Here is a 22,048-nt window from a genome sequence, read left to right on the forward strand (position 1 = left end):
AGGAGTGATTTTTCCAAACAGTTTGAAATGGATTTATTTAGATTTTCTAAAAGAGTTTAACTCTTGTACGTCCACTATGGACTATACTACATAGTAGCACATATTAAACCACTTTTTTTTTAGTATCCTCCTCTGCATACAATAACCTAATAGTATTTATAAATTATAATATAGATATATATTATATTATACTAACTATTCAATGTTAATCGGTTTATACGTTATGAAGATCCGGCTGTTTCATCCACGAAAAGCTCATCTTTACAGTTAACAATTTATTATTATTGCCAATTAATTCTCATCGGTCATCTATAATTATTATAGACTAATATTGAACAGAACAAGATTGGATATAGGTAAAAGAGAGATATTATATAATATCAAATAATATGCAGATTAGAACAAAGGTGTTGTTGTATTGCTTATGATGAATAAAATAAAAACACACAGTCAGTCATGACGTATTTTGCAGGTATTTCATACGGTTCAGTATTTTATTGATATCGTATCTACGTTTGGGATACATATTATATATTTGTTCAACATTTATATTATAAGTACAAGTCTTAATAATTATATTTATACAATTACGATAGTATACCTTTGGTAGGTTATCAATTATTATATATTAATATATATGATAATAATATTATTCAAGTAAATATCATATAAGATTTTCTATAAAATAATATAGGAATCTAATCTAAAATTGCACATCAACACACGGTTCTAACAGTTTACAAAGTATTATAATAATAATATTAATAGTATAATAATATAAAATGAAACATCTTATATAAATTAGGTATGAAATACATTGAAACGGATGCGTTAAAAAGTGTATACAAATAAAAAATAGCACTACTTAAATACTATATATATATATATAGTGAGTATTGTGAGTATAACTATTATATTAGAATTACTATAGTTATTATTTTACATAACACTGTTATATTATGAGTATAGATTATTAGGATACGAATATATATATTTTAATCTATATATTTGTTTACCTTTATACTGAGTGTCTCCTACAGTCATCAGTTTTGTGATTGCCCTCCTAATTTTGTAATTCTGTAAAATTATAAATATAATAGGTATTTATATATACCAAACATACTTCTATAACGTATTTTCGGAATAAAATAAAACTTGTAATTATTTATTTATCTATTTTTTTCCATTTAATTTTCAAATCATCCCAGAGGCTGAAGGTCATAAAAAATGTTTGACATGTCTAGTAAATATTATCATTGGACATACTAAAAAAACAAAAAGAGCGATTGAAAAGTTGTTGAGTTTTAGACCGAGATCGCAAAAGCGGCGAGACACATGTGCTAACTATGTATAATAAACTATTATTTATTACATAAGAGTTTGAAAAAATGATAGATCTTGTAAAATTCAGATATCCGTATTTTTGGATATAGTTTTTGGTAATTTAGTCAATTTTTATAATTATTCGATCAATATAATAGGTATCTTGTGTAATAAAATAAAAAAAATATTATAATTCAATATATTTAGGTAAACAATATAACTGCCAATGATCCATATTTTGGGATATCTGCTAAATTATAATCTGAGGATCATATTAATTTCCAGCACTACATAATTTATCTATACCTTATAATTTGTATATACCTTATAATTACGCTACATAAAATAATATAGTTGATATAATTGTAATCCACACGTTTTTCCAAACAAAATTATACAATTTTATGTTTATCGTTGTGATATTAATTTCATATTAATGATAACTATTATCATCATATTATCATAATACATCATATTGTCTGCTTTAAATTGTTCTGTATAATATAAAAACATACCAAACTAATAAATTATTGTAGGTGTTCAATAACATAGAATGGTGCTTCCACATTCGCTGAAGTGTTAACTGTTGAGTACCTAAGCTATTACTACATTATATATACGTAAAAACCACTTATTCAATATTAACAACGGAAGAATGATGTTTTACCGAAATTTAATAAACATTCTCGTCAAAACATTTAAAACCAATATAGATCTTTGGAAGTCTCTTGTACTTGAGCTTCTAGACCTGCAATCACAAAAAGTAAACAAAATTAAAAAAGCTGCGATTCATAAGTCATAAAAACGTCAGCTATAATATATAGTTATGATGAATTGGATATTATTTTATATGTATATATATTTTTTTTTAAACCAAAAAATTTAATCAACATCTACTTGACATAAAGTACATAAATTAGAAATATAATTAATACATATTATTTAATATAAACAATACATTTCTACAAGTCAAATAAAATGTAACAGTATTTTCCCATAAAGCATTTATAGACTTAATTTTTTTATGAAGTATTTTTTGAATGTTTTTTAAATTTATGTTCTACTACTGTCAGCAGAAAAAATATTTCTTACGGAGGAAATATTTCTAAATGCATATGTGGGTTCATTTTTTTCTTACATGTACAGTGTACATTGTACACGTACGAGGTAGGGAAAGATCGAGCCATACAATAAAATATAAGTAACAATAATAATATATATGCCTTCATCTTTGGCCTCTATAAATACTGTTGGATAATACGAGATGAAATGAAAATACATAAACGAATATTTAGAAAAAATCGTACTTATTATAAATGTGAATTATTTTTTGAAATAACTGACATTTGCTTCGATACATATCTGCTTATGTGAAATATCAGTTTTTCACTTTGTTCATAATATATTATACGAGGAATTTTATCGATTGATTTTTTTGCATCTAAATGGCTCATAGTTGTATATTATTCGTATTTATATATATAAAAAAAAAAAACTAAGAGTATTGAATAATATACAGTGTGCTGTCTAACTGTCATATAATTTTATGTATATATATATTTTTATTCTCAAAGTTATAAATTTGTATTTGCATCTAATAATTCAGTGTTTTTATTTTATTTTCATTATATTTTGTATTTCGTTTGCATTTTTCGACTTTGATTTATAGACTAGCGATTGGATTGTGTTTACATACATTTTAATGTGGAGAATAATTATAAATACACTTGTTATATAGCAAACACCGTTAGTATTGAAATTTGGCTGTAGGCACGGAATTTGATTACTATATAAACGAATGCCTGAAAAGTGCCAAGAGAATTAAAAGATACAGCGATTCACACATTATGCAGCGGTTCTGCCAACCAAATTTGTAAACTTATTTATTGGGACAGTAAAATTGAGCTGTGGAATTTTAATACGATTATGCCGATAGATTAAATCGATATTGAGCTGAAATATTATGATAATAAACCAGCTAGTTAACATACAATAAAACTTTATTCGGACACATACAATAATTTATTATAACTCAAAATAGATATATTATATAGGTACAATACAAATCACTGAATAATTGTTATTTGTATATTACTAATGTATATTTTTCTTTTTTTCTAGTCATATTTAAAGTTTTATTTTAATTTGTTTTTTATATATTGTGAATAACACTCGATGAAGTAATGTATGACTCCTATTAAAGATCGTTGTGAATATTTTTATGGTGTTTTTTTGTATCATTTTTAGTTATTAATTTATTATATATTATGTAATATGTATGTAATTAACATCAGCGATTATAACAGTTTTTTAATTTTTATTATTTGTTATAATATTGTATAATATATCATGGACATATTCATATTATAGATATATAAGTTTGTATACTTTCTTACAGTAAACACGAATATATACCTAGCTCAATGAGAAAACCTACTATATAATACATTATTTTTAAATTCGGCGTAGCAAAACCAATCTATATAGGTATTATTTATTTAGTTTGAATTAATTTTATTTATTATGTATTATGTTAAATAATTGTGTAACTATATGTAATTTTACACCAAGGTATAGTAAAAATGTTAACGAATTAACAAAATTCAATTAAGTTTAAACAAAACTATTATAGACGCATAAACCAACGACGTCGATGTCAAAATATTGGTAAAACACAATATACGTATATGATATTATTTATGGCAAGGTGCTCAGTTGCGCACGCGGCCAGCGTTGCTATAGCTCCCGGTTGCGTGACCATCTATAGGATTTTTAGCAACCAACCGTTTCCTCCTATACAAACAACTGATAGCTTAGGATCAATAAAAAAAAAATAAAAATATTATTTGTGATATTACATATATTATGATGTACCTATATCGTATATACGTACGTGTAATGTACTTGCAAATATTTAAGCTCGTCTGTGGTGTGGTGTGATGAAATTTATATAGCGATTTATGTATTATATTGTGTAACATTACGATTCATTAGATTATTAAGTATAGAAATACTAACAGCCGAATTCGTATAGTATATTATAATATATAATAAAACATAATATAGGTACATACACAATACACAATACACATACAATAAACCATTATATAAATAACACGGTCTTGTTTCGTTTTTCATTTGCAAAACGAAATTTGGCGCGTTAATAGAATACACATTTACTTGCCGTGCACAAGCACGTGCAGGAGTGATCGGGTGGCGAGGTGACAACGAGGGGAGTGTATTAGATATACAGAGATAAAGTCGTTATGTGTGGCGGGGAGGTATACCCGTATATAATAATATACGTTTCCGAGCGAAGTCTGCGACACAACGACGACGACGGTTTTGTGTATATATGTGTATAATATCTACTGACAAGAAAGTATATGATGATATATATATATATATACGTATATAGTAAGAACGCGCATGTATATATATATAGTGAGGTAGGAGAGTTGAAGGGTTTTATTAAAACGGGGGAAATAGAAGGAAAGAGAGACGGAATGAGTGAGCGGCGTCGGGAGTGAGAGGTTGAGTTATGGGAAGAATTTAAAGCCGCGTCGTTTCGTTCCACGCGTGACGAGGGTTACTATAATATATATATGCCTTTAGTAATATATAAGTGCAAGCTGAAACGTCCGGGAGGGTTGGGCACATGCGCACGCGCGAATGGCTATGACGATGTGGCAGGTCAAAGAACGGGCTGGGGAGGGACTATCCGAACCCGCGAGACGTAGTGGGCGAATGCGGAAAAACTTTGGTATACTACTGCGCCGCGCCACGTACGATTTCCCTTTTCCACGTGTTCGTAGCAGCGGCGTAATGGAGTAATCTGCATTTTTGCGCTTTCCAGAGTGAGAGACAGTGAAAAACACAGCATAACAACAATATTATAATAAAATATAATCCAGTATTAAAGAGTAAGGGCATAAAAAGTAGTACAAGTATGACGCGTAGTATGTCCCAATTTTACGTACCTAAAATATAATTATATACATAATATACAATCATATGTTAATTGTTATGGTGACTATAAAGTAGGTAAGTAAACGATTGTTGTAAGCTTAAACATATAAATCATGACTTAAGAGATATAATAACAATGTAGATTTACACAACTAAATAAATATAATAATATAATATATTAATATACAACAAAGAAACGTACGTTGTACATTATATATTTTTGGTTATTATTTTTTTTTTAAATTGTACTCAATTTAAATTCAACTTGATATCTTCACGCACCAATTCCTTTATAACGGAGTAAAACTGAACATTATTTTGTACGCACGGTTGAGGTAAAAAAAATTGGTTGTAGCTTGTAGGTAGAGCACCGTTAAGGTCATAGGTTACAGGTTACATATATAAAACTATAATTAGAATGTTGCACGATGGCAATGATGGAAAACGATTGATTGGTATTTTAACTGTACCGACGATAAGCCCACAGAGTGAATGCAATTATATACATTGTATATATATAAAGGTAAGTGTATATTCTTATATATATATATTATACAGCGTCCTAGCGTACTTTGGCGTTGGCAATATATTATAATCTACATAGCTGTTAGCTAGGCGGTATGCACACACTCTCACGTCCACTGCAGCTCTCCACTACAAATGGGTACCGGGTATATAGCATAACATGTATTGTATTATTAATATGTGAATGTGTGCGTGCACATTTTGGCATTTTATACATCACCGTGGTTGCCTTGGTAACGTTGCCCGACCGTGTAGGTGTGGTCATTCCGAACCAATGACACGGCTCGCTCGTGTACCGCATATACCCTTCATGAGATCGATATAATAATAATAATATAAATATATATACGCTATTCGCTTTCTGATGTGCGTGTGTACACGTATAGGTAACTTTCGGTTGTTGCAGCCGATGGATGGTCACGCGACGCATTTTTTAGTCGTGTTTTTTCGTTTCCCTTTTAAACATACATAATATAGGCACCTGCTACATAATATATATATATTATAGTCATATAGGGATACTGCGCGCCAACCCCCTTAAAGATTTTATCTAAAATGCTATTATAATTATTCAATACACTTCATATACTTTCAGCAGTAATTTATTTTTAAATTATCATAGAATTTTTTTTAATTGGTGGCCATAAATTATATCCACCTAAAAAATTGCAATATTTTTAATGTAATTAAGGAATAGGTATTCAAACAGTGAAACCTTTAAATATCGGACACTCTCGATCGCAGAAATCTTCTCTCCAACGTGAAAGCTTCCGCTATTTATAGTGTTATGATTGTATATTGTATATTATAATAAGTTTATAGTTTGCTCCCAAAATAAAACAACTATAAGGTGTCTACTATTTAGAGGTGTATGTTAGGGGAGGTTTCACTGTAATAAAGACTTCATTATATATACAATACACATTATGTAACCATATTTTCCCATTTATAACTTTTTTTTTATCTAGATCAATTAAGTTTTATGATGGTTAGATAATATGTATTATTGTTTGAAGTGTTTTTTTATGTTTTAGTAATAACTATAATTATTATTCAGGTATTAATGGTATTATTAAATGTTTCATTTTTTATGTTTGTGTGTGTTAATACCTGTAAGTATATCGTAAATAGCTTTTTTATTATTTTAATATAACATAACGCCTTAAGGTATAATGAAAGTTTAAATAAATAGTCTTGAATAGAAGTTTATATTTGTTGACTTTATACAAATGCGAACTAAATAAAGTTCTGACAATTAATAAATTCTCCTCAGGGTTAGGAAGGTGCATATCAAAATATAAACCAAACAAAGTAATATTTATTACTGTTATTAAACCTATCTATATAATAATTATTTATTTATTTAGCAAACAAAACAAAAGTTTAAAACAAAACATTAATAACAAGTATGCAAGCTCATTTGATAAGCATAGATATGCTTGAGAACGGATGAGCTGGGTTCATAATGTTCTTATCATAAGTGTACCTATATAAACAACATTTTATAAATTTGGAGTACTCAATAATAACAATTAACATAGGTAGTAATAGATATTTACAACCAGGATATACATAACAATTATTATGCATTTTTTAATAAGTAATAGGTAGGTAGGTACTTGGTAATCTCGGAAATCTCAAAAGTTATCTAAGCTTGTACACATATAATGTTCAGTTGAAGGTTCGATTGGTGCTTCAGTTTTCGCTTTAGTTAGATGTGACTAAAAAAATTATTTTCAGGCACTAAAAAGCGTTTGTGTACATAACATTAACGTAATGGATATATATCATATATTTAAATATATTCATGATTATTTTATAAGCATCTATTTTCAAGATATTTTCAAGAACATGATTCTCATATAGTATAAAGTATTTACTTGAGGATTTAAAGATCATACCAAAAATTATATCAAATTTTGAGAAAATATCTTTATTCTTAAAGTTTTTTGAAATATTCATAAAGTGCTAATATAATATATTAATATGAAATTATTATTTTTTAATTTGTTATTCAATTATTCATAAACAAAATCAAACTTATTGAGTCTATTTAACTCTTCGAACATATAAATATAAAATTTTCACGATATTTACTAGTATATATCTATTAATGGGAAAAGGTTGATTAGCAAGCCTAAAATAACATCGAAGTAAATTGATTCCATAAATTTGGTACAACTATACGAGCACAATATCAGTGTTCTATAATATTATACTACCAAAATAAATTATTATGTTCTCAGCCGAGTTTCTTTAGTAATTCTCGAAAGGCTATATTAAAGACTATGGTTCATTTTCCACCCCTATTTATCTGACATTTTGGACAACCGAGTGGTTAATTAATTATACTGAGAATTACCTGCGCTTTCGTATGCGTTAGATTTATATTGTACATTTGCACAACGATGAACGTGATAAATATATAGATATAGTCGTTAAACTTTAAAGAGAAATTAAATAAGAGTATATATCCGCTTTAAGTATTATACACAGAAAATAAGTGAAAGTGTAAAATTAAAAATAGTTTTTATTTTGCTATTTTCATTATTTCATTATAATTGCCATTATTTTTCCAATAAAAAATAATGATAGTTGCATCGTATATTAATTAAACCGAATAAAATATGTTATTAGTTTCTAGTAGGTATTTGTAATAATTGTATATTCACTTCATTTACAGATATAATGTGTACCCAGTATCCACTGTACCAATTGATATTTAAACGTATATCTATATTAATAGAATACCTAATACCTGCATCACTCACTGTAGATTTAAAATATTAAAATGCAACTTGAGGTATAGATAAATAATTTCATGAACAATTGATGCGCGAGTGGGCTAATGATGACTAATAGTTCAAAATACTATTACGATCGCGGGATGATTATCTAATTGATTTTAATAATTCTATGATAGCTGATTAATGCAGAAATAGTTGTAGTACCCAAAATAAATGATAATATACAAACAAGGTGAAAGGTTTTTTCGTTTACATAGCTATATAATGTTTAAATATAAACTAATATATTATTATTATATTATATGCAGATATTCTTATATTTCCACTCATTTACAGTCTATCCTTATTCATTCTATATAATATGCTAAGACGTAATAGTACCTATACTGCAGTATGATTTATGTGCAGGTTACAATAGTATATACATATGTAGGTCCATATAGTAAGTTAGTTAGGTACTGATTAACGCTCCCAGAGTACATCATTATTGTACATTTATAAATAATATATACATATTATATAGGTAGCAAACATCGCGCAGCAGTCTCTACATTTCTGCGTGCATTTCGCTCCGCTGCAGATCAAGACAACTGCAGTTGCATTTGCAGTAATGTGCGGCGAGCGAGCGCGCGCGTATGCGTGTTTATCAAAATGAGATTATTATACGTCTAGAGATGGCGGCCGCGATGTAGGTCTTTAGTTCAATTAACTTTATATGGATGATATGATGACGTGCCTGGCAGTTTCAAATCGGTCGTCAGCAATGCAGTTGGTCACGTGACCTGAAGTCCGTGAGCCGACTCGTTTTTTCACATATATATTATTATTATCTATATATATATATTATACGCGCTCACGCTTTATCATTATTCTTTTCGCATCGGTTCTTCGGTTTAACTGAAACCAAGGCAATTGCTAAATTATCGTCCATTGTGTCTGTGTATACCTATATAGTATATACTATAACCGCGGCCTTCTGTCCTATACCGCGCTGCAGTGGCGACGATACATACACGTTGGCTATATGGTTATAATAATATAACCTATCTATACGATATAATGTTATGTATATAAATATATATATATATATATATATATTTATATTATAGGTGTATGTACATAAAATCCTTAAGCAATTTTTTTTTCATATATTGTGTATACCTATTATATACTCATACGATTATATGTTTATTCGGTTTATTGTTTGTATTATATAGTTTATGACGCCGTTTTTCAAATTTCATAATATTTTTATAATGTCCATTCACCGACTATATGCATATAAAATATTTAGACATTAGGCAAACGTTTCTATTTTCTACATATAATGGCTGAGAAAAACACTACAAATACATAAGCGTGTATAGACACGCAAGTAACGATGCCGACAATTTCCTTTGTTGCCACTTGTATATAAATATATGCAATGCCGCGCATTGTGCACATTTATATATTTTGGTCTCGACACCTGCGAGGTTCTTTAGACAAACAAGAAAAAAAATATTATATTGTTTCTGGTCATCAATGCTCGGGTATATAATATGGAGGATGTGATAATTTTTTCAAACATTAATTATGGTGGTTGATTACGTTCTTTTTTTTTAGTCGAGACGTCAAACCTGCATACTGTTGGTTGAAGTTCAACTCTTGAATTATTGTTGTGGATATTGTATTTTTTTAATAAATGGCCGTTAAATAATATTGTTATTTCGATGGCAGTGGTTTCCTGCATATTATATAGGTAATACTACTCGGGACCGTATAATTCAATCATGTATATATACTATATCTAACATGTAAGTACTTATAGTTACTAATTACTAATAAGTAATATTTTAAAATATATCTAAGCACCTATATTTACTATTATCCATCATATACAAAGTTATATGCCTCAAAAACAATTCGTTGGAATTTTGATTCAGATACATTGAAATTCTCAAGAAAATATCTGTTGAATAATAATTAAAAGCGAAAGGGGAGGGAAACGGTTAAAATTTAAAAAAAAATAAGTTTGTATCGTCACAAGAATACAAGATCATGCTTCAGCAATACAAAAAAATCTCAAGTATTCAAGTCCTATGCAAGTGTATTAAAACATTCGAAAAACAAAATTTGAATAGTATTATGTATAATTTATGCATACAAATACGGCGAGCACGCTTATAAAAATCACCCTAGATATATATTATTTACTATATAATAAATCATTAGGTTGGACATTTTGCCTAGTTAGATTGGAATATCGGGATCGTTAAATACATTTTTTTCTTAAGCCTTCTGCAATGTTTTCGTATATTTAAATATCCACCATCGAACACGCTTGTAATCTTGACACATTTAACCGCGAAAACTGGATAAACTCTCAGTTACCTACATTACTCAGTATAGACTATACAGATTTTTTTTTTATTATTTTTTTTTTTTAAGGGGAACCCGCGGCAACATAGGACATTGGGTGTGGGGTGGTACGGTAGGGGTTATTTTGTATATTTGTCAGTAGGTTCTTAAGTGATGGGTAGGATTGTAACACGTGTTTGTGTATGTGTGGCAAGGACATGTTGCTAAAAATCCCAGGTGGTCACCCATCCGGGAGCTAGCAACTGCGGCCGGTACATACGCTCAGTGTGTTTCCGCAGATTGAGCGTACGACCGCGCCTCACCTAGCCACTATACAGATTTTATATCGATAGGAGATTAATGATCCAATAGACTAGTTTCATGTTCTGCAGAATTTAACAGAATTCAAAAATATGTATAGGCCATATAAGGTCCTGAGCAATATGGGTAATTCAAATATACTGCAGTGTACCCTGTTTTTTCGGACATACCTAATTGATATTGGTACAAGGTTAGTATTGCAATACAAAATCACATATATTATTAGATCTAAATATTATTATATCATAATAGGTATATTACATTATTTATGATTATTATTACCTGGAACAGTGGGATATGACGAGTAAGACGTGCCAGTATCCAAGGCCGGATGATGGGCGCTATTGGGCCACGGTTCCATGCCAGCTTTACCGTGATACTGGTGTGGATGTGGGTGACTAGATGGTGGAGGTGGCGGTGGCGGTGGTGGCGCCAGTCTCGAAGTCGGTGGCGGTAGTAGTAGGCTGCCGTACTGGGCGGCCATGTTATGGTGATGATGGTATTCGTGCACGGCCCTGTAGCAAAAATTTACATGATTTAATATTAGGTTCACTTGGCATAATGACTGTTATAAATTAAGTTCTCATGATAAAAATGTAAGCAGTGGAGTATCCTGCAGAGGGAATTTGAGTGTTTACTTCTTCCCCCATTGTCTATTTTCCCAATAAATGAGTTACTTATATTATTTAAATACGAAAACTTAGTTTAATTTATTCTTAACCCTCTCCCCTCACTGAGTATAAGTACATTACAACGTTTTGAGAAATTATTGGTACCTATAGTTTACATCATAAAAAAATGAATTAAAATCATTTATTTATGATTAATGTTAAAATAATATCTCATTAATCATTACCCTGTATGGCATATATATGTATAAATGTGTAATTTGTAAAAAAAACTAACAGTTACAAGTTTACTACAAAATTCCGGTACCTATACATATATACATATTATATAAGCCATAATATAAACATATATCAAGACAAATCGAAAAAAAAATATGCAATAATTTCATACTCGAGTGCACTCGATGGAAGTATTATACTTTTATTATTATATTATATTTTACTAAATATTTCGTCAACATATTTTAACCATTCACCAATTATTTCATGACGTTATTTATATATTCATTTTTACATTAATATTTAAAATCATATTGCTATAACTATATATGGCGAATCATATATATTTAGTAGGTATACTAAAGTTTAAGACTGTATTATATAGGTAATATTTTTAAAGTAAAGTTACATATCATACCTATATAAATTCAATTATATAAAACAATTGATTGTATAGTACCTAGGTACTGACTCTTAAATCAATAAGATTCAACTGATTGATAAAACATCACTTATCATAAAATTCTAAACTGTAATCTATAAAATATTGGCGATATTGGGTTAAAAAAAATTATATTCAAGGTGTGTACATAGAATCTCAAAAAATACCTGTGATGGTGATGAGCTGCAGCAGCTGTATATTGTTGGTAATGTGTCTGCCATGGATCTGCGGGGTTACCAGCAGTACCATGATGATGGTACATTGTGTCGGGATGGTACACTTGACTAGTGGAGTGATGTGAGTGATAATTACTATTCCAAAACGACGCTGGGAAGTTTCTGGAAGACATAGGGGAAGTATCTGAAATTATAAAATATAACATAATTAATACGAGACAAGAAAAACAAATAGCACAATTAATTTATTGGTAGTAATAGGTATTATGCGAGTAAAAAATACATCATCCAAGGTTAGAGAACTTAATATTATTAATAAACTTAGTTTATAATGGGTTAATTATTTTAATTAATTTATAAAGTTAAATTAAAAGTTACTTTTTAATTATTATTACCTTTTAATTATTTGTATCTTAAATTTTAATTTTATCAAATTGAAAGTTAGGTTAGCATTATTTTTCACTGTATATAAAACAGTTATTACAGAAAGATTATAATGATTATTATATGCGTTTTTGCAGTGTATAAGCATAGGTAGGTACTAATATAATTATTTATTTTAAGTTTAAAGTTTAACTATTTCGTTTTTTTTTAATTATATAAAAATATGAATATTAATATAGTAGGCATCTAAATCGTGTTTCATACATGTTTAGGTATCACTGTTTCTTATTGATTGTAAACAAAATACAATTCCAACATTTGATGAATTTATTATAATATATTTTTCTTAATAGGTACCTATTAAGTTTATAAAATGTAAAATAATAAAATAGCATAGAAAAGCAGATAATTGAATGATTGATACATTTTTTATTTAATTTATTCATTATGTAGATATAGATATTATTGTATTTCAAAATTGAAAATATAAAGTTTGTAACAAAAATAATTAAGCATCTTTTTAATTGACCTTAAACAAAATTTGTAATAGGTACAATGAGTAATAACCTAAAAACAGTATTCTATAATTTCTATCAGAACATATTTGCGAATGTTCGTTTTCTAAGTTCGAACTGTTTTAAGAGTTATAGAGATAAATCGAAATAGTTACCTATATTTTATAATTCTGCATTTAATCGTATTTGTCGTCCATGTAGCAATAAAGAGTTGGAAAACGCTAATTGTAAATCGCTTTCTATCTGCACGTACTTTAAAATCGAACGTGCTGTTCCGTGTTAATATTTTATCGCAGAAGAAAGATTTGTGAACCTTACAGGTACGTCTTACTGCAGATAGAAAACGATTTGCAAGTGATATAATCGAATAATCGCAGAAAACCCAACTATTTTTATTAGTCGGCCGGTAAAACAATTTGATGTTTTAATCGTTAAAAAATGCAATAATAATTACTCTAAGTTAGTGTTATATTCACATTTTACACCGTTGCATACGTTACGGGTTTGTTGAACTCGTGAAATGATTATAATATTAAAAACGCAATTTATCATTCAAAATGTGATCAGCGTACGGAAACATTTTTGGGTATCAACTGCAGCGGTATTATAAAACAGGTGATCTAACAGAAGTAAATTTTCCAAATAGTCATTGTATGTAATGATTTATATTATAAATTAATATATATATATCATAATTTATACACTAATATTTAGAGCTATCTGTTCTTTTTTAATGGTATATTAATAATGTTAAAACGTTTTAAAATGATCATCAAACCTATATATTATGCAAATTACATCTCGTATTGGCCTCTAGTATACATATATACATATAGGTACACAAAGTATTCATTGAAAAAATGCAATTATCTAATCAACGCGTGCGTATAAAAATGCGACGATTTTTGACGCGTGTCAAATTGTCATTGTATATAATTACACACTTATATATATTATATAGGTTAAAAGAGTTCGTATATGCGTGTAAATATTTCTTCTGGAACAAAAATCCTGTGAACGTTACAGGTACGATCAACCCACTGCTGTAAAATGTCATACCTATACACCTAGGTCTTACACATATATCGTGTAATATGATATCGTACAGACCTTCAAACACTCGTACGTTGTACGTATTGGGTTTTATTTGGTAACACATATAATATTATAATTTTATGTACTCGTATGATATGAAAATATATATTATTGTCGGGACTTGGAAGTTGGAGTGGTATATATTTGTAATCCGTGTAAATATTTTATTATCCCTCAATTAGAATTAATCAAAACGATTAGTCGAAGCATGATGAATTGATGATATTGTGTTATTATACTTATTAACCGTTGAAATCGACCGAGTTCCACGCCTGGGTCTTGAATATTATATAATATTACATTATATCTTAAAAGTCGTTTATGTACTTGAGTGTGTATGTGTATGTTTGTGTTCATACCGCCGATGCCGCCAATCCGATCTATTGTTTCCCAATCGAATTTGGAATAGGTATATGAACGTGTATATGTATGTATTTACTGCGGTGGTGGAAAATAAAAAGAGATACAGATCGAAGTCGGCGTTTGGACAAAAGACGTTCGGAGAAGTGCAAACGAATATATATGTATATAATATAACTATACATACATATATAATATATATATATATGTGTGTGTGTGTATATATAAACACGCGTGTGTATGTAAAAAACATATATACAATAATAAAAATGAAAAAAACAAAAAACAATGAGGAATTAAGAAGCGAATAAAACGTGTGTGTGTGTGTCTGTGTGTGAGTATAACAGGTTTGGTTGGGTCCAATATAATTTACAAATCTACTCGATCACACACACACACAACACAAGCGCGCGCGTATATGCGTCCTTCTACACCTGTAAAAATACAACAATAGCTCTTCCAAAGCGCAGCCGAAGAGAAAAATAAATAACTGAAACAGTGGACCCGTGGGAAAGCCCGAATACGACACATTTGTTACAGCCCGAACACCCGACTTACATTATAAATCTTCTTTTCGGATCGAATAGTCCGTGCCGCTTCGCCCCATACAAATTGTGAGCGTGAGCGACAAACCACATAATAATTGAGCTAAAATTGAGTCAAAAATTAGTTGTACTCAGTAGCGCAACAAATGGCGGAGGTTTAGTGGTTACAAAATATTTACAAAATATTTTATAAGATTTAAATTGTTGAAGTTTTAAGATAATACGATATAATGGTATAATATGACGATTGTACAATTTTTATCTATATAAATATTTAATTTATTATATGGGATGATCCACTTAACATAATATATTGATTATTTTTGAAAACACCTAACGTTTTTTAAAATAGTTCGTTAGCATATTTAAGTCAGTATAAAATAAATGTTTGGAAAAAACAATAATTTTCAGTATTTTTATCGTTATTATTTTTTAAAGTTTTTACACTCATTTGAATGTGTGCGACATACATTTTTGATTTCATGTTCCGATGCAAAATATTATTAGAAATATTTCAATCCATAAAAATATTCAAATTTAGAACAAACAGATTATTAGTTATAAGTTTTTTCCTTTTAAAGTTTTAAAGTTTAATTGAGTGGAGTATAGTTGACCAAATTTTGCGAGGTACAACACTTATAACTCATCTGATTACTACTCGTTAAGAATTCGATTTTTACATAAAAAGTAGATTACCCCAAAATATATTCTGATTTGGAATAATAAATTGAAAATGTACGATATCGTTAAAAATTATGATAAGCAAACATTGTTATCAATCAAAAAAGTGTTATTTAAATGACTATTAAAATTAGGTATGTAAAAAAATGTTTTCTAAAACGTTTATATCGTTTTTGAAATAAAGTGTGCATTATCGTTAAATAGATTACTGGTATCTTGATTAATAATTATTACATTATCGATTTAACAATTTGGACAAATATAGATATCATAAAAATGTTCATTTTTTCCTAACCATAATCCATCTCTAAACCAACCCCCACTCACTACTTAAAAAAATCTTATTATAGTTGCGTAACTGGCTGTATGTAAAATGTAATAATAATGTGGTGGTATTTCGTAGACGTCTTTGTTTAAGTTTTAACGAATATTAACTTATATAGGCACCCGACAAGTTCTATATAATAATAATAATGATACAGGCAGCGTATGTGAGCGTGATTTCCGTTTATTAAACTTTCGGAGGACCCTCGTCGTTGTTCAGAGGCACTGGTCTATATATGCTGCAAGTTTCTCGCAAATATTTCCTTGAGAATATTATTAGACTTCTACGAACTGTTTAATCGTGGCAAACTTCATTATATACTTAGAGATTGTATATATGTTTCAATGCGCGTCACTTTATATGTATATAATATATATACATATATTATATACTGTGTTTCCGTCCGCAGTACATAATAATATTATATATTTCTACAATTTATATGTACCTATATTATTATGCTCCATTTACTTAAACATTTTATTTTTCTTTAAACAAGTATAAATATTGCTTCGACAACACAAATTCTATGTTATTATAATACTATTATATTATTATGACTTATATACAACAATTATGATATAATATTATTAACATTTAAATTTTAGAAGTGAAATTATGATTTATGATATTATACGAGACTCTAAAAATCATCAAATTACAATATTTTTTAATTTAGATGTGTATGATAAAAAATTAAAAATAATAGTTAATAATAATTTTGCATTAAAAGTGTTTTGATTTATTGAATCGAGTGTGATCAATTTACGTTACAACAATTAATACCCTGGTCCCTGGACCTCACTCCACGCGCGTATTGGCCCAGTATTTCTCGATCTTTGTCATGAAACGTAAGAATAATAAATTAATATCATTAATTTTTTTAATTAGTTTAGTACTATGTGAATAAAATTATTACAACATGTTCACTTAATTTGAATGAAAAATCTATTTATTTTTTTTCGTTAGCCCGCGGCAACATAGGACATTGGGGGGGGGGGGGGGGGGGGTACTGTAGGTTTTTTTAACGGTGGTGGAAGGTAGACGTGAGTGCTTTTGGCAGAATTTCGAATAGACACAATAGGTTTCTGCTATACCTCGGTGGGGGGGGGGGGCGGCCTCTCTTTCCAGACAGCGTGAACTGCCCGGAAAGCGATGCCGTCCATGACCGAGATCCGAACCGGCGACGGTAAACGTCGCGACCGACGCCTTAATCCACCCGGCCACTACACCCACTTTTTCAGAAAAATCTATTATAGTTGTCTAGCAAAGTGCATCTTCTTTACTCTCTAATAGTATCATTATATTGATATACATTGTTATTAACTTATAAGTCTATATTAATACTACGTAAGTATACCATAGAATTGGTTCGTAGAACAGAATCAATACTATAATAGCTATGGACAGCTTAAGTTTAGTAGAAATATTTAGAAAATTATTCATTGTTTATAAAAAATAATATGCGTAATATCGAAAATTTTGTTTGGTGTTTTCCATAAACTATTATTGGTTTTTCACAATTATCTAGAAAGTAATTACTGTAATTTTCCATAAAATATCGACTAAATCCAATGTATTAGGTACCATGAACCACCATTATGGTTGGAAGTTGAATTTTTAGTGCTATAAAAGTTGATGACAGGCTCAAAAAACTTTTTTTATAGAACAGGATAATACATATCATTGTAAATGAAATATATAATAGGTAGGTATATATACTATATAGTATACATATGTACAATAATACACAGTGCGTCTTATAAGTTTTGTGACTAAGGTTACTGATGTTACAAAAAAAAACAGTTAAAAAATGTTTTAAGCAATTTTTTATTCAAAATATTCACCATTACATTCTATACACTTTCTTGCACAATCACTCAATTTTTCCATTGCCCGTAAAAAATCAGCTTCATGAATGTTCTTGAACTTTTGGGTCATCGCTTATTGAATCGTTTCCAATGGTGGCAAAATGGTGCCCCTTGAGCTCTATCTTCAACCTTAGGAACAAGAAATAGTCCGGAGAACTCAAATTTGGTTAACATGGAGCGTGGTGGGCGGGCGGGAACCATTTTTTTGGCCAAAAATTGAGTGACAATGTATGGGGTGTGTGCTGGAGCGTTATTGTGCAGCATGACAAAAGACCGATCTTTCCACCAAAGCGGGCCTAACGCGTACAATTCTTTTACAGAGGCGATCCAAAAGGTTTTTAGGTGTTATCGTAATAATTTACCAGAATTTCATAATTATCTAAATACTAGTATTAATTTTAGAATGGTTATCTCAAAACTTATGGAACGCACTATATACAATATGACATGCATGAACATTGCTCCGCTCAGAATCCTAAAATTTAACTAATTTTTCCAATAAAAACAAACACTTGATAATTATTTAATTATATCATCAATTTTAAAAAGGAAATAATAGAACTTTTATAATATTATACTGTAAATATTTTTAATTAATGAGCGTATATTATATGTCAAGATATTTTTAAAATATATACACACGCATAATAGCAAAAATTAATCGAACGTGACTTCAGGTTCTACTGATAAGGTTTATAGAAAAATTTAATTGACTGATATAGTGATATATTCGTAATTTAAACATTTTAAATGTTTATAGCTAAAAATGGGTAATAGGTACAAAAATGATTATAAGAATAGTTATTAAAGTCAAAGATTTCTTATTAGAGACATATCAACAGACATTGAGGTATACCGTATACCAACCTGAATCTATATATAAGATTTATTTTATTTATATATATATATAGATTTATTATACCTACATAAAATTATAATATGGAATCTCAGCGTCTGTGCTGTACTATTATTGTAAAGATATGAAGATCTAGAAATCCTTTGTTACTTATGAACGCGAATTTATTATTTATAAATTAAATGTAACGATTTAATTTATAAATAGTAATTACTAATTACAATAATTTTAATAATTACTTTTTGCTTCTCTGTTTCTCACAATATTTTTACTACGAAATGAGTGGATATATACAATATATATTATAATCTAAACGTTGTATCAGTAGGTATAGTGTTATATAGTGTGGTTTCCAATATTTCTTATTATTTTTTTTTTTTTATGGATTTACGACATATATTTTGATCTTACGACAGAGTGTGATTATATCTCTAACAGGATTTTGGGAGGTGACCCTAGGTTAAATTAATCACATTATTTCTTGTATTTTTTTTTTATGTGTTTTGATCAGTGGTGGATAAACAATGTATACTCGGTATACAAAAAACATTATACGGTGAACAATTTTAGCGGTACGTTACTAGCGTATTTATGTTTTAACAATATATATACAATCACAGTGTTCACAACATGAATAAAATATCTAAATAATAATAAGTGTAACATATTATTATATTTTAAACGATAATACGATAATTTGTTATCAGTGAAGTATAATCAGTCTGTGAGCATAGTATTCTATATAGCGTTATTAATTATTTTAAGTACCAGCTATAGATATTAATAACATTAAATAATCAAATTAAATAACTAGCCTATTATTATTAGAAATTATATTTTACTTAAACCTACACCCGACACCCCACACCAACTCGATTTTTATTGGTTTATATTTTAATTTATTTATGTTACAGTTTATTTATAAGGTTAAGATTTAATCAATAAAAAAATGTAAATTATACATTTCATATGCCAAAATAAGCCAAATTATGCATAAACAAATTTTTAGTATTACTAGAATTATTATTTTTTGTAACATGTTATTGTTGCATTAAATATTTGTTTATACTATTACAATCTTTCAAATTTTTAATTACAAGCGATCGGCGATTTGAATTTAGAATAGATTACTATTATTGACTAAAACTCATTTCACATAACACGACGTTATCAGAGAATATTTAAATGACACGATTTTTCTCGGAGCTTTAGTATTAACACCTTTTTCTCCAGTTTCATATTCACAGTTTATAATGCTACAAATTTTTAAAAGTGTTTCGAATCTCTTTTTCTTCTTTAGTACCAAGTCCATTGTAGTTTTTATAAATTCTACTACCCTCTCATCATTACATGTATACAGTTTATCTTGCACATTAAAATAATTTGTAAGCTCCCATCAAGAGATAGTGTGGTTTTTATTAAAATTTAAGTTTAAAAATTAGTAAAATAAACGAAATTCTCAAAAATCTATAAATATGCAAAATATGCAAAAACAATGGTTCTATTTAATTAAGAATAAGGCAAATTGTGACAAATCTGACAACCAATCAATTTGAACTTAAGGGAAAAAATATGTTAATGCGTATAAATTCTGGCCTTACTTATAAATATTTCATGCAGTTTTATTGATTTCAAATGGTTAATTATCGGAAATTATTTAAATATACCTATTACACTATTAAAGTCCAAATATATTTTTAAGGGTATTTTAATATTATAGGTATTTTCTAAAACCATGTTCAAAATGTAGGTATTAAATTAGGTCTTATAAGTCATAATAAATTGACCTAAAACAAATAAGTCTTGATAATCATATAATTATTTACATTTATTTAAGCAAAATATTTTGCCATAAAATGATACGCTTTTATCATAAAAGTGGGGGCGAGGCAGAAACCTTCACGTGGTGTCCCTGTTAATGCTGTATTCTCTCAGCTGACTAATTCTGCCAACACCAGAGCTAAAAAATGCCAAATAGCTCCTCAAAACGGTCCTTTTCAGGACCAACTTCTGTTAATGTCTCGGCATTTACAGTGCTAACGCAAAATATTGATGGTTTCTCAGCATATAAAAGTGAGCTTAGCTTAGCTCACTGATCTATACTTGCTACCTCATGCGCGGAAAGCCAATGTGATGTTTTGTGTTTGTAAGAGACGCACTGGGACGAAACTAGTACCCGTCTTTTCAGATACGGCATTAATAATCATAAAAGTTAGTTAAGATGGATACTATAAATTAAGGATAGCACCAATCAGAATCCATTCCTTAACATTTTACTGTGCAAAACACATATATCATTATATTTGGCTGTAATAAATAGTACTCGCAATTAGTGTCCCGGTACTTGACAATGTCTAACGATATCATAAAAAGTAAGTAACGTATCGCCGACGCGAGTTTGGCATGTGTTATACCATATACGCTCAAGCGCGCATTTGCTTGTATACGTAGTACTCGTGATGTGAGTGTGTGTATGCGTGAGTATATGATAGTTGTGCGGAGAACCAGTTTATTCGCGACGGAAGACACATTCTTGTAGGAGGTGTTTTACAAGTGAAAGAGTTTTCTTGTACTAATTAAAAACCTATTAAAATAATGCTAAATTCTCACGCGGTCAGTATATATAACAATAAATAATGTGTCACCGTGACTCGCGGGATGGAACAGAAGAACAATTTTTCGAGAGAAATACAAAAAAAAAAAAAAAACAGCTATACGGTCTAAG

The 22,048-nt window shown here is 29.0% G+C and overlaps 1 protein-coding gene across 2 annotated transcripts in view; it reads right to left on the bottom strand.

The window, feature by feature from the left end:
* Positions 1–396: 396 nt before the first annotated feature.
* Positions 397–22,048, bottom strand: part of vg (transcription factor vestigial) — a 35,013-nt gene continuing 13,361 nt past the window's right edge. The window contains exons 4-7 of one of the 2 annotated variants that reach the window (XM_089220570.1): positions 12,683–12,875; positions 11,508–11,740; positions 1,991–2,071; positions 397–1,077 (exon numbers count right to left, since the gene is read on the bottom strand). In XM_089220570.1, the coding sequence (XP_089076696.1) occupies positions 2,022–2,071; positions 11,508–11,740; positions 12,683–12,875 (476 nt within the window). In that variant the 3' untranslated portion in view covers positions 397–1,077; positions 1,991–2,021. Of the gene's footprint in view, positions 2,072–11,507; positions 11,741–12,682; positions 12,876–22,048 lie in introns of both variants that reach the window. The other variant, XM_015511703.2, reaches the window with a different exon arrangement.

The sequence above is a fragment of the Diuraphis noxia genome, unplaced genomic scaffold (genome assembly GCF_037042655.1).
Source record: "Diuraphis noxia isolate RWA-SAM2 unplaced genomic scaffold, SU_Dnox_SAM2 contig0002, whole genome shotgun sequence".
Lineage (NCBI taxonomy): Eukaryota > Metazoa > Arthropoda > Insecta > Hemiptera > Aphididae > Diuraphis > Diuraphis noxia.